This window comes from Lepus europaeus, chromosome 8 (assembly GCF_033115175.1).
Source record: "Lepus europaeus isolate LE1 chromosome 8, mLepTim1.pri, whole genome shotgun sequence".
In the NCBI taxonomy this organism is placed as follows: domain Eukaryota; kingdom Metazoa; phylum Chordata; class Mammalia; order Lagomorpha; family Leporidae; genus Lepus; species Lepus europaeus.
Window position 1 is genome coordinate 11,377,443 of NC_084834.1, and position 22,993 is coordinate 11,400,435.

Below are 22,993 nucleotides of genomic sequence, written 5' to 3' on the forward strand. Positions count from 1 at the left end.
TCTTCACCAGAACCCCCACTTCTCCTTCCCCCTGGTTCCTTAGGACTGGGCTCTCCCTCTCACGTCTCGTGCCTGCGAGGCACAGGGGTCCCCCTGCCCTGTTCCTCCTTCTCAGAGGGAAGGTGCAGGGTGCTGCACTGGGCTCCACCCCCACACTCCACCCTTGCAGCGCTGGCCAGCAGTTCTTCAGCCGCACTTGAAGCCACACCTATGCCTGAGCTCAGCCAGCAGAGGACAGCACGAGACTGGTTTTCCTGGCTGCCACCCCGGAGGACTCGGAGGGTCTAGGGTTTGGACAGTGTGGGATGCCCCATGCTCTCCATGAGGCTTTACACTCATCTTGGGGTCCGCTTTGTTTCTGGGTTCATTCTATCCCAGTCCCAGAGCTGCCAGCATTTGGGTGATGGAGCCCAGGCCAGGGCCCTGCGACCTAAAGCTTCACTTTTGAGCTCGGAGTCCAGGACCCCACTGCCTCCTGGTCCCACCCCTCATTGGTGGGACACTATCTCTTACTTCTACAAGGGCAGGCGGGTTGTGGGATGTGGGTCAGGATTGGGAACTGGATGGGGGGGTGGGGAAGGGGTCTGCTCAGGCCCAGCTCTCGCCACATGGGGCCTGCAAGCTGCTGCTTTCACCCCTCCCCCCAGCTCCCCGTTCTCACCTCTCCAGGTATCTTTGCTGTTCCTCCTCCAACCCAGTTCTCCCCTTTGCTCCTTCACTTTACCGCAAACCAGCACTAGGCAGGGCTGTGTCCTACCTCCTACAGAGAACTCCTACTTACTGGTGCTGTGCCCTTTACCTGCCTGACCTCTGGCCCCACCCCAGCACACAGAGCAGGTCCCCTGGGCCTCCCTCCCAGGCAGGAGGCTGGCCTGCATTCCCCAGCAGGAGGCCGATGAGCCCAGAGCCCAGAGTCCTTCCCTATCACCAACTCCTCAGCTGCAGGCCAGGAAGCTGTGGGGGCAGAGAGCTGGCCAGCAGGGGGCACCCTCAGCCCAAGGCTGTCTATAAAAATGTACGCTATACAGGGTCTTCTGCTTTCCATTCTTTTTGGGGGACAGAGGATAGAGTGCTTCTGTTGGTGGTGATTTTGTTGTTTGGTCTTTGTTTTTGTTTTGTTTTTTTGTTTTTTGCTAATTTCATCCCACCCCATAAAAAGCAATGCTACCCAGAGGCAGAGGAAGGGGCCCAGAGGAGCATGGGATTGCTGGGCAGACCCCACCCCTTGCTTCTCCTCTCCCTATCCCAGCTGTTGCTTTGGCTTCCTGTCTCCAACTCGGAGAGTGAAGGAGGAGCGAGGGAGAAGTTTCTCAGGGCACCAGGAGGCACTGCCTGCAGGCAGGGAGCTGTGAAGGACCTGTGCCACCTTCCGGCCAGCGTGGTCTGCAGCCGGGGGGAGGCAGGGGGGCAGGACGCAAGCCTTCCCGAGCCGCCTCCTGCAGCTGCGCCCGCCCCAGGACACAGAAGCCTGGAGGCGAGCTCTCCGAAGGCTCCGTTTCTACCCTGACTTCTCCAGTGAGGATATGAGTTGGCTCCACATGGAAGTGCCCACGAAAACACTTGCAACCCTCGTCTGTGGGTGAAAAGACACGGCCAACAGGGGCAGGCCACTCGCTGCTCACCATATGTGGCCAGCACGTGGGCCAGAGACGCACATCCAAGCCCTCGTGGCCAGAGGAAGGCTTCTCCCTTGGACTTGAGAGCTCTCAGAGCCAGACAGAAAATGCCAGAGCGCGCAGCTCTGTCCCTGCTGCCTGCCAGCAGTCGTCTCCTGCCCTCCTTGGGAGCTGGCGACCTCTGTGGCTGGTCCCCTGTGCGGTCCATCAGCAGCAGGGTCCGGCTCCTCTCTGGCGGCGGAGGACGGCTCTGCCCTCGGGGTCCTGGTCATTCGGGTCCCCGGGACCCTGTCGGGTGGAGGAGGTGATGCACGAGAGCAGAAGGCCGAGGGTAAACGGGGCAGCAGCAGCAGGGTCAGGAGAGGGCGGCGGCCGCTCAGACCACGGCGGAGGAGGAGGAGGGCGACGCAGAGGCTGCGGCAGAGGCGGGCGGCGAGGCGGGGCTGTTCCAGAACAGCCAGCGCCGCTTGGGCTGCCGTTTCAGGTGGAGGTAGTCCTCCTTCTCCCGCTCCTTCCGGGCCCGCTGGTAGTGGTCCTCCTCCTTCAGGTACCACACCGGAGGCCACCGGTGCTTCTCGAAGTACTCCTGGTTCTCTGGAGCAGAACACACGCGGCGGGCCGTGCTTGGTTAGGGGGCAGGCCAGGGGGGCGCCCCGCCTGGCTGCCACCAGGACCTGCACCTGCTCCCGGGCTGCCGTGCACCTGCTCCCTGAGGCCCGTGATGCACGGAGGTAGCGTGCCCAAGGCGGAGAGCCCACAGTCAGCCCCAGGGAGCCCGACTCCCCTGTGTTGTTCCCTCTAAATGGGCAGCTCTGTGTGTGTTACAGATAGAATAGGTGAGACCAAGCGTGGGGAAGAAGGGGTGAGCCACGCCCGGAACGCCCAGGGCAGTCTGGGAGGTGAGAGGAGTTTTTGGCCAGGGCCAGCATTCTGAAGGGAGGCAGGATGGAAGGCTGTGGTGAGACTGCAGAGAGAGCTGGCCTTGTGCTGGGGGGAAGTGGGGAGCCAGGGAAGGGCTAGAACCGGGGCGGCGATGTCACTGACCTTGGGCCTTAGGAAAAGAAGTCCTAGAAGGGCTCTACCAAAAGCAAAGAGGTGCGTGACAGGCTGGCCAGGGAGGGGGTCACAGCAGCGTGGAGGGAGCCCAGTGAAGAGCTCGGGGGACAGTGAGGGGCGGGCCCCTGGGGAGGCCCAAGCAGGCGCTGTTGGGCTCTAGGGCCTGAGACGTTCATTAAGAGGAGGCAGGGCTGTGGGAGACCTTGGAGTGTGTCCGGGCCTGGGAGGTCCAAGTGTGCATTGTGCCCGCTCCCGGCTTGTCACATCAGCTTAGTGCATCATGAGCAACAGCAGAAAAATAAAATTTTGCACTTGGCTCTATTGTGCAATGGATAGTGCACTGGACTTCTAGACAGAAAAATAAAATTTTTTCGGGGCCAGCATCATGGCTTAACAGGTTAAGCTGCTGCTTGTAATGCCGGCATAACATATGGGCACTGGTTTGGGTCCCAGCTGCCCTGCCTCCAATCCAGTCCCTTGCTAATGCACCAAGGAAGGCAGCAGAAGATGGCCCAAGTGCTGGGGCCCCTGTTACCCACATGGGAGACCCACATGAAGATCCTGGCTCCTGGCTGTGGCCTGGCCCAGCCTTGGCCCTTGAGGCCATTTGGGGAGCGAACCAGTAGATGGAAAATCAATCTCTCTCTCTCTCTCACTCACTCACTCTGTCTCTCCCTCTAACTCTTCCTTTCCAAATAAATAAATAAACAAACAAATAAATAAATCTTCTTCTTCTTTTTTTTTTAAGACAGGGAGAGAGAGAGAGAGAGAGAGAGAGAGAGATCTTCCATCTAAGCATTTGGGTCATCTTCCACTGCTTTTCCCAGGTGCATTAGCAAGGAGCTGGATTAGAAGTAGAGAAGCCAGGACATGCACCAGTGCCCGTATGGGATGCTGGCATTGCAGGAAACTGCTTTATGCACTATGCCACAAGGCTGGCCTCATAAACACATCATTAAAATTTCTTTTCAGATACTTTTCTAGGTGTGTACTGGGTCTGATGAATTTCTTACTATGGTGTCCCGTTCAGAAAGGAGAAAAGTTCCAATTCTAGCACAATGCCGGCTTTGCCTCTCTCAGAAGCAGAAGCCCAGAGTGGCAGGGCAAGTGGCCTGAGCTCCCAGACTCCCCAGCTCAGAGCCTGGCCTGGGGCCCCTCTGGCTCGGCTGGAGGCACCTGAGCGGGCTGTCGCCACCCCCAAGGTCAAGTGAGACCCAAGACCCCCCCCCCCACAGCCTCGGGGTCTTGGGGGTCAAGTTGGGCTGGCAGCAGGAGGGGCCAGCAGGGGGCGCCACTGCAGCCGGCTCTGCACGCTCACCTGGGGACATGGCCTTCATGTCGCGGGGGAACTTGCGGCACACGTTGTTGTAGTTGGTGCAAATGTGGTGCAGGCACCAGTCGGCCAGCTGGTACGCGCAGTGGAACTGGGGGTGGACAGGAGAGCAAGCACTCTGAGGCCGCGCGGCCAGGGCTCAGCACGGACACCGCCTTCAGAGCTGACGCCCTGGCACCGGGCGGGCAGAGGCCCCGCGGGAACCCACTCAGAGCTGTGGTCTGTCCTGTGCTGCCCACGCTACACACATTCGGGGCGCACGGGGTCTGCCCTCCTCAGCCCTTGCCCCGTCCCTCTCCTCCCCGTCAGGGGCCAGAGCAGCTGGCAACAAGGCACTGACGCCGGGCTAACAGAGCTGACGCCGCCAGCCTTGGGTCAGCCTCACTCGGACTTCCTCAACTACCCTGATGGCTGAGTGTCTGGCCCGGTGAGGGCCGGGGTGGGAGACGTGCCTTGTTTGTTTGGGGTTAAGAGGGTGGGTGGTTAATTTCAGATGGAGAGTCCTCATGCTCCCTCCCTCACCGCTGCCCCAGATGACGTCAGGCAAGCAGTGCCCATGCACTTGTCTATGGGAGGAACCAGGGTCCCCCGAGCCCCTGCCCTATGGTGGGCTAACGTCTCCACCAGCAGCTCTGCTCTGGGGAAGTCGGGGATGCGATGGGCTCCACCCACCCAGGGAGCCAAGTCTGACAACCAGGACCCTTCCTCCCCACCCCCCACCTCCCTCCAGCCCTCCCCCGTCACCCGCGTCAGCAGGCAGAGCCTAGAGTGGACGATGTCGCTGACCCCTCCCCACCGCGGTACCTGAGCCAGCTCCAGGAACACCAGGACGTCCCCATCGATGTCCACCATCATCTGGGTGGCTTCCATCAGCCCCGTCACTGTGTACTGCTCTGTGACACACACAGCCAGCGGTTGGCAATCAGGACTGGTCCTGCAACCTCCCGCCCCCAGCAGGGGGCACTGCAGGACCAGGAGCAAGTCCCGACAGGCCAGGCAGAGCTCAGAGCACTGAGAGTGGGCGGCAGGGGGGCAGGCGTGGGAAGGGGAGCTTCTCGGAGGACTTCTGAAACTACAGACAAGGGTGCCTCACAAAGTTCGTGGAAAACAGCAGGAGCGGGTAAGCGTACTTCGATGGAACAAAACGTTGGGATGCACACACACCCGTGTTCTGCCCGCTGGCCGAGACACACAGGTGAACGCTCCAACAGAAACAGCCGGCGCAGCTGGAAGGCAGCGCTTGGCCTTCCGTGTGTGGGAAGTGGAAGAAAGGCTGAGGACTGTGGGCTCGACCTACCTGTTTAGATTTCTTTTTTTAAAAAAAGATTTATCCATCCACTTAAAAGGGTTAACAGAGAGTAAGGGAGAGACAAAGAGATATCTTCCATCTGCTGGTTCATTCCCCCGATGGCTACAATAGCCAGCCCTGGGCCAGGTCACAGTCAGGACTTCCTCCGGATCTCCCATTTAGGCCATCTTCTACTCCTTTCCCGGGTCACTAGCAGGGAGCTGGACTGGAAGTAGAGCAGGGGCCCGCCGCCTGCAGCACCGGCATCCCATATGGGGACCAGCTCAAGTCCTGGCTGCTCCACTTCCAATCCAGCTCCCTGCTAATGGCCTGGGAAAGTGGCAGAGCGCTGGCCCAAGTGCTTGGGCCTCTGATCCTATGTGGGCGACCAGAGGAAGGTCCTGGCTTCTGGCTTCAGGTAGGCCCAGCTCTGGCCATTGCAGCCATTTGGAGAGTGAACCAGCAGATGGAAGATCTCTCTCTCTCTCTCTGCCTTTCAAATAAATAAATCTTAAACAAACAAAAACCAGAAGTAAAGCAGCTAGGACATGAACCGGCGCCCATACTGGATGCCAGTGTTGCAGGTGGTGGCTTTACCCACCATGCCACAATGTTGGCCCCTGGATTAATCTAAATTTTGTCACAATTTGTGTACCCACCTTGCATTTTATTTTAAAACACTGACACTGAAGAAACACTCTTGGTCCTGAATTTTAATTAGAAGTGCCAAATATAAACTCATGAGCTATTTTCTCTTTTAAAAGATAAATATGGGGCGGGCGCTGTGACATAGCAGGTAAAGCCGCCACCTGCAGTGCCGGCATCCCATATGGGCGCCGTTTCGGGTCCTGGATGCTCTAATTCCGATCCAGCTCCTGCTGTGGCCTGGGAAAGCCATCTTCTGATGGTCCAAGTCCTTGGGCCCCTGCATCCACATGGGAGACCCAGAAGAAGCTCCTGGCTCCAGATTGGTGCAGCTCCAGCCATTGCGGCCAATTGGGGAGTGAACCAGCGGATGGAAGACCTCTCTCTCAGCCTCTCCTTCTCTCTCTGCGTAACTCTGACTTTCAAGTAAATTAAATAAATCTTTTTTTAAAAAAAAACCATAAATATGAGGGAAGTTCCAAAAATTTGTGGATAGTTTTCATGATTTAGTGACTATTTTAAAATTTACTTTATCAGTGAAGTTTAATAGTTTTTCATTTGATTACTGTTCATAGCCCTTGCCTATTTACCTGATGAACCATGGCCTTTTTACTTTCTTTTTTTTTTTTTTAAGATTTATTTATTTACTTGAAAGGCAGAGTTACAGAGAAACAGAGGGAGAGAGGGGTCTTCCATCTACTGGTTCACTCCCCACATGACTGCAACAGCCGGAGCTGGGCCAGTCCAAAGCCAGGAACCAGTTCTGGGTCTCCCATGTGGGTGTGGGGGCCCACACTTTTGAGCCATCTCCCTCTGCTTTCCCAGGCACATTATCAGGGAGCTTGACTGGAAGTGGAGCAGCCAGGACTCAAACCGGCGCCCATACGGGATGCTAGCACCATAGGCAGTGGCTTTACCTGCTATGCCACAGCGCCAGCCTTTTTACTTTTGATTTGTTAAACTCTTTATTTAGTAAGCACTAGGCCTTTGACTATGAAGTAGATAAAAAAAAATATATTTTCAAAAAATAAATAAAATATTAAGTTAAAAAGTCTGTACAAAAATAAAAGATGTTTATTTTGATTCAAAAAAATTGTGCAATGCATTTTTTTTCTAATTCCATTTTCCACAAACTTTTTGAAGCACCCTTGTATTTCCCATCCCTGTCCATGAAAATGACCTAAAACACAAGAGGCATCCCAGTGGCCATGAGAATTCCCCCTGGATGGAGGTACAACTTCCATTCCCAACCGCAAGATGGCAGGACTTCTTGGAGAAAGAAATGGCTGATTCCAAGTCTGGGGCCTGAGACGGCCAACGGGACCCAAGGACATCTTGTCAGCCCATGCAGCGACGAGGTAGCCCCTCAGACCCCTGCTGGGGAGAAGCCGGCTGTTCATGCTGCAGCAGGCTGGCTGTAGTTAGCACGGCCCCCTGAGGCCTGCTCACATTGAAGGGTCCTGAATAGCCATTTTTAAAACACAACTTGTTCGCCCTCCAAAGCTAAGAGGAGGCCAGTTTACCTGGGAGATGCTAGATCAAAGGGAAGCCTCGCGTTCACCTTTCTTTCCTACATGAACCGAACCACTCAGCAACCCAACGACAGTTCAGGGCAGGTTCTTCTCTCTCTAGAACCGGCCCGACAGGTAAATGAGAAAGGGAGACTGGATGGGAATCTTATCATCAACACTGCGTAAGCCGATGGATCCAGGCAATGATCCTCAACAGCTGCTCACGGCACGGACCGAAGGACAAGCAGACGAGCCGCGCTGCTTGGTAAAGAAGAGAAACAACCCGCGCAGGCGCCTTGTGGAAGAAAACTCACACCTCACCTCGCCTCTGGTCCCAAACACAGGGCACAGGGAACACGGCGGACAGGGGCCCAGGGCGACTACACTGGAGGAACGCAGACCACACAGAGCCAAATCACGGGCAACTCGGCAGGAGCGGGTCAGTATTGGTTTTTTTTCCAGCAAATAAATTGCATGGGGAGAAAGTTTTTAAGCGGACAAGGTAGCCATGGATTGAGAGAGACATAAAAGACATACATAAGACAAACCGTGCTAAAGTGTGTGAGGGTGCATGTGTGGATCATGAAGTGACTAAGGACAGGCAGGAAAGAAGTCCAAAAAAATACTCCAGAAAGAATACTGGGCCCAGGCGGTTCTCCCGGGGCAGGAGGGGGCCAGAATCGCAGCCTGGGAGGGACAAGTGGGGACTGTGTAGCCAGCCAGGGGCTAGTTCTGACATGGGTTGCATGTCGTTTTCTGTACTTGTGTTGTATGTGACAACAAAGGGTTTGCAGCTTGGATTAAAAACTTGGTAGGAAGCTGACCTCACCGGGCCTTCACAGGGTAGATGGTCAGACTTCTGTGTAAGCTCTCTGGTGTGCGGGGACCACCTTGAGGGCAATGCTATTTTCTATGTACCCATGCACGGAACAGAGCAGTTATGTGCACTCAGCCCACGGTAGTCTGCAACCCTCTGCCAGGGTGAAAGGACTTCGAGAGATGACTTTATGCCTCTCTTTCCTTTGGGTCTTTCTTTGGAAATGGTTGTTTCCTTTCTTTTTTTTTTTAAGCAGAACTATTCCATCTATGAATCTGAAGTTCATGTGCACTGGACAGGCCATACCATGCTTGGTGGACAGCAATGGCCGAGGCAGTGTTATGGCCCCTCCTGCCCTCAAGCTCCCGCTGCCCACCAGCTGGGGCCCCTGAGCCCCTCCGTGGGCTCACTGGTTCTGATCACTGATGTCTGCCTCCTTCTTGTGCCCATGCCCCCCCCGCCCCACCCCACAGCGTACTTCTCGTCACTGGATTGCTGTCCCCCACATACCTGAGCCCCAGTCTTGATCATCTGCCCAGGGCCCACCACCTCTGACACTGGGTCCTTGCCCGAACCTCAGCGCAGCCTCTGAGGACCTGCCCTCTGGCCCTGTGACCTAGCCAGGACTATTAACGTCACCATCAACACCAGCACTCGTACCAATGCCAACACCAACTTCAACGGGAGCCACCAGCCTGCCTGGGGCTCCGGCCCCACACTCCCTGCATCTGGCCCAACGCCCAGACTGCCTGCCGCTTGGTCTCCCCATTTCCTCAGTCTGGCTCCGCCCACTGGGCCTCCAGGACAGATCCAGTCCACACACGGAGCTCTAGCTCCTATCATGGTGGATTGTTTCCAGCAAAAAACTGCATGGGGAGACAACCTCTTAAGCTTTAGGTGTGGCTGGTCAACCTTTGTTTTCTGGTTCTGAAAGAAGGAAGAGAAAGTGACATGAAAGGGAGAGGCAGAAGAGAAAAAGATGGTGGAGAATGGGGGGGGGCGAGGTCTAGGAGGAGGAAGGGGAGGGGGGGAAGGAAGAGGACCCACTGCCACCACAGGGTTCAAATGTGGGACCAAGTTCATTTTGTAACCAAAGCCTGCCCGAGTGAAGCCAGGCTAAGAACACGATGTCCCAGCATCCACCAGAGCCCACTCTGTCCGGAGGCAACACCCCAGGAGTGAGGCTGTAAAGCAGGGCTGGGGAACCTTTTTTCCTTCCAAGGGCCATCGTTCGTGGGCCATACAACATCAACTGAAACATCAGGCTGCCGCGGATTGAGCGAATTTCAAGTCCGACCTGCGGAGGGCTCGGCAGGGCCTCACACAGCCTGTGGGCTGGCCGTGCCCCAGCGCCGCCCTAGGTGACCTGAGACACCTCTGTCACACACACACTTCCTCACATCTGTGTCCTAACGCGAAGCTCCATACCCACCGGCAGATGCCACTGATGTCAGCTAGGTAGGCTCCTCCCCTGGCGCCACAGCCCGAGTCCTGGCAGGAGCCAGGTGAGAGAACACAGAAGCTGTCCCCGGGGGCTCCCCCCACCTGGCGTCCGGGGGGCGGCCCTGCGCAGCCGGGTAGTTTACCTGTGAGGGCGACCAAGTGCGGCAGGCAGAGGCGGTTGGCCAGGATGATGAGCTTCATGTCGTCCAGGTCGGGGGTGGACGTGAACATGCCCGTGTACAGGTATTCCAGCACCGCCCGCATGCAGCTTTTGCTGGTGTAGGGAAACACCACCTGGGGGCGCGAGCGGGAGAGCAGGCCACCGTGGGGTGCAGCTCAGGGAGCAACCGGAAGGGCCTGGCCTGCGTAGCCCTGGGCTGCACCTCCCCAAAGGCCTGGCCCCTGGAGCTACAAGTGCACCACTCCGTAGATGTCACCACTGAAGACGGCTCGAACAACTTTGAAACGGACCTGGTGGGGGCTGGCTTCATGCACTGATGAGGCCAGCATCCCTTATGAGCACTGGTTCCAGTCCCGGTGGCTCCACTTCCTACCCAGTTCCCTGCTAAGGGACTTGAGAAAGTGTCAGAGGATAGCCCAAGTGCTTGGGTCCCTGCCACCCACATAGGAGACCCGGATCGAGTTTCAAGTTCCTGGCTTTGGCCTGGCCCACACCCAGCTGCTGCAGCCATTTGGGGAGTGAACCAGTGGATGGAAAATTGATCTTTGTCTCTCTCTCTAACTCTGCCTTTCAAGTAAGTAAATAAATCTAAAGTTACATAAAAATATGATTTATTTAAAAAATAAATAAAGGAACTGGATTCTCGGCAGCATCCTTTGGAAGCCATTCTGGCACAGAGGATGCTTGGAGGAGCTGTCTCGGTGGCTCACACCCACAGCCCTCCCGCGCTGGCACAGAAGCAGGAGGGGAGCGAGCCCAGCGGGCACCAGCTGGCTTCTCTCTGGCTGCTCCGAGCTGCTGCTCTGGGCCTCCGGGACCTCTCCAGAGCAGCACTGCAACAAAAACTGCTTTCTCATCAAGCGCACGTCTCGTCTCTCCGGGCCACGCTCTGGGAACCGGCTGGAGTTCAAAGCTGGCACAGGCCACTGCAGCCGAGAAGCACAGCGAGCCAGCAGGCCCAGGGGAGGGGGGGGGGCTCGCCAGTCCCCAGCCCCCACGCTGTGCGTACCCAAATCCCACCACCGCTGCCACTCTGGAGGCCAACTCAAACCTCCACCCTTCCGCCCAGCCTTCCGGGAGGACTTCCCGCCCAGGAATCTTGGGGGCACCTAACTCTGCATCATAGGACAAGAGGCTCGGCAGGCCTAGCTCGGCTTGCACCTGAGCGCCTAGCAGCCAGCGGCGCTAAGCCCGGTACGTGACAGTCTCTGCACTCAAAAGCAGCCGCAGGCCAGTGCGGAAAACCCAGAACCTCGTGCATCTGCACGCGGGGGTCCCTGGCTAACCACAGGCTGTATGACGGGCAAGGAATGTTCTAGGAGCCTAGAGAGGATGACGGGAACAAGGCCTGGGCTACTGGGCTTGGCCGAGAGGATGGAAAAGACAGAACACACTCGAGAGGCTCCTTCTAACTCTTACATTTCCATCCTGGGCCCCCAAGGAAGCAGTAGACGGAACCGATGAGCTGGAGGGGCACTGAGTAGATCGGAAGGCAACGATGTCCAGCATGTCTTTTTATTTCCTGCACTTAAAAATGTATTTATCCTTTTCACATTTGAGAGGCAGAGAGAAAGACGGAGACAGAAAGACCTTCCCTCTGCTGGTGCACTCCTCTAACTGCCCACAAGTGCCAGTGCTGGGTCAGGTGGAAGCTGGGAGCCAGGAACTCCACTCAGGTCTCCCAGGTGGGTGGCAGGGGGCCACGGACTGGAGCCATCGCCTGCTGCCTCCCAGGGTGTGCACCAGCAGGAAGCTGGAGTGGGGAGCAGAGCGGGACTCCAATGCAGGTACTCCAGTGTGGGACGCAGGCATCCCAAGCGGCATCGTACGCACTGCACCAAATGCCCACCCCTCTTCTCTGTATTTGGACGCTTTGGCATCTTAGAGGCTTGCTGACCCTGGAGGGACGGCCCCCTCCCAGGGCCGGCCAGTTCCTGAGGCTAGGAAACAACACGCTTTGCAAAGAGGCCTTTTGTGTGCACGCCAACTCGTACAGAGCCCACACCCCCAACCCCTGCCTCCTCCATCAGACACACTCCAGGCCACTGTCCACCTGTCCTAGGCTCCCAAGGCCACCCCAAGGCCAGGGACCAGACAACTGGGTCAGCCCCTCCACCCCAGGGCCTGCTGACACCACTCACACTGAGTACACCCAAGCCTGAGTACCCTGCCTCGCCCGTTCCTTCCCACGGAAACCCTCTGCCTGCTAAGCAACTCTGGAGCTCCCCAGTGGCCCCCCGCCATGGGGTATACACCCCCTCCTCTTGGGATCTGTGAGTAACAAACTATCCTCCCAATGGCATTCGCCTTCCCATCATTGGCCTCACACCTCAATAATAAAACTTTCTAAAACAGTGGTGGCCTCAGCATGAGATACACTGAGGTTTTTTCCCCCTATTTATTTCCTATGTGCCAGGGAGGTAGCAAGATACAACATTCACAGTCAAGGAATCGGAAGTCTCAAGTTCAAGTCCTCTGCTTCCTGCTTATGCAACCTCGTGCAAGCCGCTTCACTTCTCGGGGCCTCCCTTTTGGATCCGTAACATGGGAATACCACGCTGCGTGCAGGGGCCGTGCGGGAATTCAATGGGATCGTGCACTGATGGCGTTGCCCACGCTACCAAGTAGAACTGTCACTATAATTCTCTCCTGGTTTATCATCAAATCCTTGGCTACAAGAACCATCCCAGGGACTTCTCCTGGGCCCATCACCCTGTCGTCAGCACACAGTGCTGGAGGGACTACTCTGAAATGGCGGGTGGCTCAGGCACAAAGGGCGCAGACGCCTCTCGCCCTCCCCGCCCTTCCCTCAGCCTCACCTCCCTGGTGGAGCTCTCCACAAACGGGCCCCCGAACATGGCAGCCATCCAGTCACAGCTGGAGATCAACAGGGGCTTGTGGGCGCTGATGGTGCCGTCGTCCAGGATGAAGGTCACGTCTGCCCGGGGAGACGAAGAGGCATCATGTGTGGACGTGGAGACAGGACACGGGGTGAGCGGCCTGAGGAGTCGTCACTGGGCCCAGAAGAGCCGCCTCCCCCCACCCCCAAACCCGAAGCCACAAGACGCAGAGGCCTCAACAACCCAGCTGTCAGCCAGGAGCGTGGCGGCCACGTCTCCAGGGTGTCAGGGCCAACCCAGACCCCCTCAGGAAGCACGCAGCCTACCTGAGAAGGTGCCCTTGGCCAAGCACTCCTTGACCCGGTTGGTGCGGCGGACGTGGAAGGCCTTGGTGATCTCCTGGTTCATGAAGGCCTCGTTGTTGAGGATGTTGGCCACCATCATGCGCAGATCAAAGACCTCCAGCAGCTCGGCAATGTGGGCGATGTGCAGGAGGTCCCGCTCGTTCTCGCCCAGCTCCCCGGTGTACAGGTACTTGAGGACGGCCCGGAAGGGCCCCGGCTGGATGGAGCTGTCCATCTTCACCACCACCATCAGCCTCGACTTGAAGGTCAGAGGGTCTTCCGCCATCTCCTCCTGGATGCTCACAAAAGCCCGGCTCCAGGAGGACAGCACGCGACCCCTGCCCGGCAGGTACTCCGTCCCGTTGCCCCGTAAGATCCCGTCGCTGGTGGAGGCCCGCAGGCCACCAGGACCCGAGCCCCCAGCCTCGTCCACGCTCTCGCACACGTCAAAGCTGGCTGCCCGAAGCAGGAAGTCCCGCCCATGGTGGTGGTGGTGGTGGTGGTGTGGCTCGGGGTGGCCCCGGGGGTCCTCCGGGCGGGGGCCGCCTGGCCCTGAGGGGCCCCCCAGCTCCCCCTCACTCAGGTCCATGAGGAACAGGTCGTAGAACTTGGAGGAGGAGGTGGAGAGGTAGATCTTGTGGGCAAAGATGCGCACCCGCTCCTGCAGCACCAGGATGACGTCCGCGCACAGCGGGTCCTCCAGGAGGTGGGCGGGGCACTCCTCGCTGCTGGACGGGGGGTCGGGCACCACGATGATGGGGGGCGGCGGCTTGGGGGGCAGGAAGGGTGCCTGCAGCAGGGGCCGCTGCACGTTGCGGAGGTGGGACTTCCAGAACTGCAGGTGGCGGCGCGAGATGAGCGCAGCCCGGATGGCATTGTCAAAGACGTCCTTGATGCCAAACTGGGCCACCACGCTGGTCTCGTAGTAGGGGATGCCCAGCTCCTTGGCCACCTCCCGCCCCTTCTCCGGGGGGAGGATCTCATTGGGCTTGATGGGCCTGGGGAGTTCAGGATGGGAAATCAAACTTAGGCCGGCGCGGCACCGAGCCTGCCCCTTCTTCGGCTGCAGGGACCCTGCACAGGACACAGACCTGCTGCTTCCGGGACTAGTTCCCTAACTAAGTCAGGCCCCAGCCACCTCCCCCTTCTCTGGCACTTAAAATGAGCAATGCTCCATGGCTCGGGACGTGGGTGCCCGATATCCACACGGGATTGGTTCCAGGGCCCCCTTGGACACCAAAAGCCACGATGCTCAAGTATCTTACAGGAAAGGAGGTAGTGTTTGTGTAGACCCTATGCTACATCCTCCCATATCCTTTGATCCTCTCTAGATGGCTTCTAATACCTAATGCGAGTGTAAATGCTATGCAAAGAACTGCTGCACCGTGTTGTTCAGGGAATAAGGACAAGAAAAAATACTTCTGCACCTGCCAGCACAGATGCCGTTTTTGTTCCCAAATCACCACTGAGTGCCCAGCTGTGGCACCCAGGGAGGGCCGACTACACTGAGCTCATCTCAGCAAAACTGTTCCTTCCCTTGTCTTTCCTCCCAGAGCTCAGCACAGTACTCCCCGCACGGCCAGAGCGCAACGCACACATGAATCAGTGAGTGACGGAATGAATGAGCAAGCTCCTTGGCTCCCAAGGTGAGCCTGGAGGGACAGAAGGACAGCTCCGTGGGACTCCCCCAGGGCCGAGCAGGCAGTCCCGGTGACCTGCTGGCTCCCGGGGCCTCCGTCTGCCCCTGCCCCAGGCACCCGAGACCCTACCTAGCCAGGGGTCGCCGGGCCCTGTTGACAGCCTCCAGGTCGGCGTAGCGCAGGTCCAGCTGGCAGCCCACCAGGATGACAGGTGCCCGAGGGCAGAAGTGCTTGATTTCTGGGTACCACATGGTCTTGACATGGTGGAGGGAATTGGGGTTGGCAATGGAGAAGCACAGAACCACCACGTCGGATCTGGTGGGGGTGGGAGGCAGACGGTGCGGTTATGGGGCGAGGTCACCTGTGTATCCCCACTCCCGTACTGCAGTCCCACATTCGGTCCCCGGGGCCCTGCCCCTCCACCTCACACACAGCGCAGAGAGGCGGGACCTGTATTTCAGAGCTCTTGGCCTCACAGTTGCCTTGTAAGCTAGAAACGACCATTTTCACCCTCTCACAGCCAAGAAAATCATCTTAGAGCTTAGGGGTGGCAGAACTAGGAGTCAGGCCAGGCCTGGCCTGCTGACTCCATGCCCAAGCTGCTTCCACGGCCCTAGGCTGCCCCCAGCCCTCGTGAGGGCCTGCGGTGCCTTTGTCCCCACTTTACTTCCCAGCAGAGGGAACCCCCACCCCGGGCTCCCTGCAGGCTCCAGGGCCCCCTACCTCCCATATGCAAAGCGCCGGTCTTTGTGGTGGTCTCCAAAGGTGTCCCAAAGGCGCAAGGAGACGCTGACGTCATCTACCACGTCTCGGGAGCGTTCCAGCACCTGGGGGGCGGGGCAGGAAGCAAGGGCCACAGTTCTTGGGATACCCTCCCTCCCAACCTTGCAGGTCCCAGGAAGCAATGGCGGTTGGAGGGGCAGGGCCGGGGTTTCCTATTGTGTGCCCGGGAGGGCAGGCTGGGACCAGGGCAAAAGGGACCTCTTCAGAGTCCACCCCGCAGAGCTCCCAGCTTCCCTTGCGTGACGCATGTGTCTGATGGCCTCTGATCCTGGCCGTTAGCAGCTGTTAGCAGGACCCGGGGGTCCTTACTTACTAGGGGCTGTGATCCCACAAGGTGCACAACTCCAGCCAAAGCCGGCTGTGCCACTGAACACAATCGGTCTGAGTGGACTCTTTCCTCTTCAGCTGCCCCCCCCCTCACTCCACCCCGCCCCACCCCTAGGGGCCCTCCGTGAGCTCTGGAGACATCCAGAAGAACCCAGATGCACACGGTGGCCCTGCAGCCTTACCTCCTGGCACACGCGGTACTGGTCGATGGCCCAAACGGTGGGCACATGGGTGGCGAGCAGCTGGTACTGGGTGAGGGTGGCATTGCAGGCCCGGGCACAGATGAGCCTGGTCTTGCCCACGGCGTTGTCGCCCACCACCACGCACTTGATGGTCTCTACGTTTGGCCTTTCATAATCCATGTCAGAAGCCATTAATTGGGACCTGGTGGGGCAGAGGGAGGCGGTCGGGACAGCCTGGCATGCCAGACCCTGAGGGCCAGGCGCTGGAGCTACAGGAGCAGGGAGCTAGCGACTTCCGGGGCAGAGCGGCTCTGCAGGAGGCAGGGCCTGGTCAGACAGGAGAGGAAGGAGCACGTGTGTCCCTCCTGTGCCCAGCAGCCCCCAGCGGGGTTTCTGGGAGGAAGACGCCTGTGAGAGGGTCCAGGGCCTGTCCTGGGCGTGCTGCCCCAGAGATAGGAAGCTGCCTGGGAAGCCACTCATCATCTGCTCTCCTTGCTTGGCAGGGCTGTGGCAGCACAACAAACAGCTGAGAGAGGCAGAGCTGGGGCCAGGTCCCACCCCTTCCCGGCAAGCCCGAGGCAGGGCCCCTTTAAAATTTAATGGCCTTGTCCCGGCCAGGCGGCTGCTCTGCTCTCCTCTTCTCGTGGTGGGCTTCCCAGCTCCGGCCCGCTCAGTCTGTCCGTCACCCCCACCCGCAGCCCCCTTTATGCATACACTAGAGCTTTCCTGCCAGCCTCTCTGGACAGGAGGTTTCAGACGCACCTGACCAGCCCGCGGGCCTCCCATCCCTGACTGAGTGTCCTGCTGCCCGCCTGCCTTGCTCCACTGTGGGCCTAGCTTTGAGACGATGGAGGGGGTAACCTGTGACCACACAGCCCATGGCCCGCGGGCCTTCCCGTCACCCACCGGGGGCAGTCCCTGCTCCTGTACACCCCATTCCCAGCCAGGAGGATTCTCAGCTGGAAGACCCCAGAGGGCTGGCTCTCCTGGGAGACGCTCACTAAATTGGCCACAAAGCGAGTAGGGTTCCTGGAGGGAGCAGAGGATCAAAACCTCAGACCTGAATTTCGGGGCCAAGTGCTTGCCTCAGTTTCCTTCTATTGAGGGCAGAGAGGGAGGAAGGAACATGTCCACCAGCAGACAGGGATGGCTTGGGGGAGCAAACAGAAGGCCCTCTGTAGTCAAAATGTCACGTCAGTGTTTTAAAAAGCTGCCACCAGGAGGCCCTGGGTCTGAGGGGCCTTTCGCTGGCAGCCTTGCACTTGGCACCCACCCTCCTGGAACGGTTGAGGGGTGCAGGTGGAAAGGAGGGGTGGGGCAGGCGTTAGAGGGAAGCCTGGTTTCTCCGAGGCCTTGCACCTGCCCTGTGCTCTGAGTGTGGGGGCCACAGAACCGAGAGTCACCCTGCCCAGGCCCAGGCAGGCTGAGCCCAGAGGAGTCCTGGAATCGCCCAGGCCCCCAGCAGCAGGACAGATGCTCCCTTCCCTTCCCGCCAGGCTGTAACTCGATGCCAGCATGCAGGAATGCACAACCAGCCCAAGGATCCAAGTCCCCATGGCCACGGAAGCATCTCAGCGAGGCCAGCAGAGAGCGCGGCCAGGTCTCCTCGCTGCGAGGGCCCGCGATCTGATGGGATCTGGGCTCTTCGGCAACAAGGGGTCTCCTGGAAGCATCCCCCCCCCCGGTCTCCAGGGCAACTGCCTGCATCACTCCCCCTGCAGCCGCCGCCTCCTCCCTCTTCTCCCGCCTGAGCTGAGGCCCAAGCAGGGAACCCCACCTGGGCACTTCCTGCACATGAGTCTGAGGGATGTGCCCATGCCAGGGGGAGTCACCTGGGCTGTGGTTTCTGTTGTGCCGGGGGAGTAACACAACCCAACCCCAGCTCCACAGCACGTGCAGCCGCAGGAGAAAGACACAAACGGGCTGGGCAGCAGAACTTCTTTTTCAAGTTCAGGTTCCAGCAGGGGGTGGGGAGGCCTGGAGTGGGGGCATCAGCTCCCAGCCCAGGAGATTCTGGAGTGGGGACGATGCCAGGACACCAGCAGAGCAGTGCTGGTTCAAGTTCAGCGACTTCACGCTCGAAACACTCACGCATACCTTGTGTTGGGTCACCTCCAGGGTGAAGGGGGGCACAGATAACCAACAAGCAGGATAGCAGGCAATACCCAGCCGTGAATTCTAACACCAGACCTGCCAGAGCACCACCCAGCTCCGTGCCCCTCCAGCCTCCACCACTCCTGTGTGTCCTTTGCCTATTTCTATCATGCTCGCCCACCACCTCTGTCCCAATGCCCAACTGGCGACCTGCACCGTCCTATCTGGGAAAGGGCAACATGGTTCACTTTTCTAGGCACAGTCTGACCCTCTGGAAAATGGGTATGCGCCTGCTGGATGAAAAGTCACCCAGATCTCAGAGAGTTCGTGCCAAGAGGGCCCAGGCTGAAAGGAGGCACTTGCCTTCTTATGCAATGCAGTATTATATAATGCTAGATTGCATATCTATATGTATAATTATATCTGTCTTCGCGATGCAGGCTGGCCCCATTCAGCCCACAGAACTCTTGGTCTCATCATGGCTGTGTACAGTGAGGATCCTGTCCTGCAGAGGGTGTGCCAACAGTAGCGTAATTTTTGCCCTGGAATAGTGCAACTTTCCCCAGTCATGGCTGATGCACGCACCACAATACAACCCCTTGGCAAGCCACCCAATTCCCTCCTTCCCTCCAGCACGGTCCCCTCCCATGACTCTAGACTTTTCCTCACAATTGCCTCCTCCTGGTTCTGCCTGAACCTGCACAAACAATGGTTTCCCTGCTGCCCCGCCCTGGGCCCCAGGACCCCAAAGCTACTCCTCTCCTGCAACAATCCCAAAGACACCGGTACCTGCTCTCGTCACCCCTGTCCCATCCCTGCCCAGCTGCTGCGCTGCCGGCTCCTTGCCAGCCCAGGCCAACCCCGGGGTGTACTCGGATTAGCTACAGACCTCGCAGGCTCCCACTGCCACCCCCACACCCCTACACACGCTCTGCGGAGCTCGGAAAAGGCCCCCTTTCCCTCCCACAGTGGGATGGGAGGCTGGTTCATCTGCGGCTGCCCTAGTCTGGTTGTCAAGGAAACCACAGAATCTCCCTGGGAGCCAGGCTGGTCTCCTAGCAACCAATACCCCACATCCTGCATCTCACAGAAACGTGAAAGGGAGGAAGAGCCGGGAAATGACGGTAAAAATCAAGGAAGACGCAAAAGCGGAGCAAAGCCAGGGTGGACTCGGAACTAAGGGAGGCTCCCCGCTGGGGTCGCTGCCTTCGTGGGAGCCGGGATCCCGCGGGGATCCAGTGGGGAAGCAAGGCCCTGGGGGATGGCGATCGGTCCTATTAACAAAAACGCAAGGCCAGACACCGCACTGAGCCTTCCGCAACCCCAGGAGCGGGAACACAAGTCCACGACGCCGAGGACGCCCCCACCCCGGGTGTGCCAGCACGCAGCCCCCTCCACGCTGCAATGGTGGAGCTGAGTTCAAGGAGGGACCCACAGAGCCGCGAGCAAAGCGCCCGGATCCCACGGCTTTAAACACACCACACACACACAACGGGAACACCTGCCCCACTCGGGACCGGCCCAACCCCCACCCGACACGCACACGAGCAAAGGAACCCACGGGGGGAGGGGCAGGGGCGGGGCGCGACCCGCCGAGGCCCCCGGGGAGCCGGCAGGGCCGCGAGGACAGGCCGGGCGAGGCTACTCACAGCTCTCCACGGGACGGGCCGACAGCTAGCGCAACGAGCACCTCTCCGCCCGCCGGGCGCGCTCATGGTAGTGGGTGCGGGGGTCCCGCCGCGGGCGAGCGGGGACGACGCCGGCGCCGCGCTGCAGCTCGCGCTCCGTCAGGACCTCGGGCGGCGCGGCCCGGGCCGGACGGCGGGCAGCGTGCGGCCGCGCGCGCGGCACTGCGGCCACGGCCTCTTCCGGATCAGCATCCCCGCGCGCCGCGGGCGCCCAATGTCATGGAGGCTCCGGGAGCTGCGCGGGGCCGCGCCGCCGCCGGGACGCCCGGGCGCCGCAGTCCTCGGGGCCGCTGGCGACCTCCGCTTTTCATTCACAAAAAAAAAAAAAAGCAAAGGGGATTTAAAAAAAAAAAAAAAAAAAGGCAGGAGGAAAAAAAAGGAGGGAAGAAAAAAAAAACCGCACCAGGGAACGGCGGCCGGGACGGGGACCGCCCACCGCGGGGCTCGATTGGCCGAGAGGAGGCGGAGGGCGTGGCGGGGGCGGGGAAAGCCGGGGATTGGGCGAGCGCAGGCCCCGCCCCCCGCGGCGGCGCGCCTGCGCCCCGCCTCCTCGCTCGGCTGCGATGCCGGCGGCCCGGTGAGGCGTGGCCGCTCGCCGTGCTGCCGCGGGAGGCTGAGGGGCGTCGCGGTGCTCCCTCGAAGGGACGAGAGCGAGCCGGGAACGCCAGGCCTTGCCGCCGTCTCTCTCCGTGAACCCATGCTCCGCCGCTGGCCCCGACTCGGGGGAGAACTTCGGTTTCCACACCAGCCGCGAGGGGTTGGCGGGCTTTTCTTGGCGCGTGAGGGCCCGCCACCCCCACCGTCACCCTGCGGCTGCAGCCCGAGCCTCCGACTGCCGGGGCGCCGCCTCACCTTGTCGCCCCAGGCCCCCCACCCTGCTGCCTCCCGGAGTCCAGCCCTGTCCTGTGGTCTCTCCGAGAAAGGCGGCTGGGACCCTAGCCACGGAAACAGTGCCTCGGTTTACCCCTCTGAAACAGGGACAGTCTCGTGGCTACTGAGTGGGCTTCGGGAGGTTGGCTTGATGACAGGATGACAGCCGGTAGCCACAGCAGGCAGCTCGGCCCACCCTGTCCATCACCTCCGGGTCCTGCGAACCGCCAGACGGGCATGCCCCCTCCATCACGCCTCCAACTTGTGCTGAGAATGCAAATCCTTTTTAATATGCATTTGTGCAAAAGGATTCAGAAGGGAAATTTACTGCCAGAATGGAAGCTGCGCTGGGTGGTGTCTGAAGCCTGCCTCTTCCGCTATGAATGCGGCAGACTGGAAGCTGCCCGTCGAGGTGCTGGGGCCAAGCTCGCTGGCTGGCCTGCTGGGTGCCTAGTTGGGTGTCTGACTGCGGGTCGGTGCTCCTCCACCTCCTGGATCCACCCAGAGCTGCGACCGAGGGCCCTACTGACACCACAGTTCTGGTAAGGACTCACATGCACTGAATAGGTATTTAGGAAAGAAACGAAGCCACGCCGAGCTGTGGCCCTACCCACGTGTTGGCATGGAAGAGCACAGAGTCACTGCGCCGAAGGGAAGCACAAAGTGACACCTGTGCAGGGTCCCCACGGCAGGCCAGGGCTCCTGCCACCCAGATGCCTGGTGCCTGCCGGCCTCCCCTTCCGCACATCCTGGAAGCAGGCGGGCCCCGGTGCAACACGGCGTAGGCCAACACAATTGTCGTCCCCCACCCAAAGCCACTGGGAGAGGAGCAGGGGGCTACCATAACAATAACCACAGAGCCAATGTCCTTTTTCCCTTTGGGGAGATGCCAGCTCAGCCTGGGAACCCTGACCAGGCAGACCATAGGAATGTCCGGGTGGAGGGCTGGGGCCTCCCCGTGAACCGGTGCAGGTGTCCAACAAAGTTGCACAACTGTTTGTGCTCAGGAAAGCATTTCCGGCAGAGCCAGGTGCTTGCCTTGGTTCCCAGCCATGCCTTCTGCACACAGCCCCCTTGTTCACCTTATCTTCAAACCAGAGTCGTCGCCAATCACCCTACTTCTCATGCGGCTCCCATCAGAACCCCACTCTGAAGGGGCCAGCAGTGTGGTGCAGCCGGTTAAGCTGCTGCCTGCGACGCCAGCGTCCCTTATTAGCGCAGGTTCCAGCCCGGGCTGCTCCACTTCCCATCCAGCTCTCTCTAGTGCTCCGGGGGCGGCAGCAGAAGATGGCTCAAGTGGTTGGGTCCCTGCCACTCATGTGAGAGACCCACATGGCGCTCTAGCTTCAGCCTGGCCCAGCCCTCGCTGTTGTGGCCATTGTGCCTGTTTGGGGAGTAAACCAAGGGATGGAAGATCTCATTCGCTCGCTCTCCCTCCCTCTCTCCCTCCCTCCAACCCAACTCTGCCTTTCAAATAACTCTTTTTTTTTTTTTAAAGAACACTGGGTGCCCCCTACCATTGCACAGGAGTCTTCAAAAACTTCATAGAAAATGTATATTACTAAACTATTTATGAATTTCAAAATTTTTGCACCAAAATAAACCTCCATTTTAATTCCATTTTCCATGAACTTTTTAAAATGTCCTGGGAGCTCCTCCAGTGGGCGTTTCTCCCACCTCCCCAGAAGCCATCACCCCCAATACTTTTTCTCTACTGTCAAGTAATCCATCCATCACACACCAGAGTCCATGTGGGGCAGCCTACCAGGACCCCCAACTGACCTCACATCCAACTCAGGAACGGGGATCTCCAGCCCTCTCCCCTCCAGCTTTCTCCCCAGAGCAGAGCGCTGGAAGGTTCTCTGCACAAGAGCAGCCCTCAGCCTGTGGCAGATGCTGGGCCTGCTGCCAGTGAGCCCTGGCCAGGACTGTCCTGGGGCTCCCACGTCTCCACCCCCGCTGCTCAAGACAGCCCCAAGCCCCTACTAGCTCCATAGCCAGAGATCTGCAACCACATTTGCTTCCTCTTTGCCCAGCCAGACCCAGGAAAACGGGGCCATCCCCATGGCTGCATCTTCCCACGGGCAAGCGAAGAGCTGTCAGCGGCCCCCTCCACCCACCTGCCTGTGCTCAGCTCTCCGCAGCTGGGCGGTCTGTCTCCTGGCTTCAGATTACTTCTCAGGGCAAGGCTGGGGGGTGGGGGGAGTTTCTCCAGAAAGCTCCTGGCCGCTTTTTCTCTCCCTCCTCCTCTCTCTCACACACACGCATGCACGCACACACTCACACACACACGCACACACCAGCTCTGCCCATTTGCACTGCAGTGGAGACCTGG

At 59.1% G+C, this 22,993-nt stretch overlaps 1 protein-coding gene across 1 annotated transcript; it reads right to left on the reverse strand.

Annotated features, from left to right (window-relative positions):
• Positions 1 to 1,088: 1,088 nt before the first annotated feature.
• Positions 1,089 to 19,847, reverse strand: RHOBTB2 (Rho related BTB domain containing 2). The gene is made up of 10 exons (XM_062199377.1): positions 19,750 to 19,847; positions 16,007 to 16,208; positions 15,438 to 15,541; positions 14,844 to 15,029; positions 13,057 to 14,072; positions 12,710 to 12,828; positions 9,853 to 10,003; positions 4,810 to 4,898; positions 3,991 to 4,096; positions 1,089 to 2,210 (listed from the first exon to the last, which is right to left on the reverse strand). Exons 2-10 carry the CDS (start codon positions 16,196 to 16,198, stop codon positions 1,993 to 1,995), a joined length of 2,181 nt encoding a protein of 726 aa, XP_062055361.1. The 5' UTR covers positions 16,199 to 16,208; positions 19,750 to 19,847; the 3' UTR covers positions 1,089 to 1,992.
• Between the last annotated feature and the right edge of the window lie 3,146 nt (positions 19,848 to 22,993).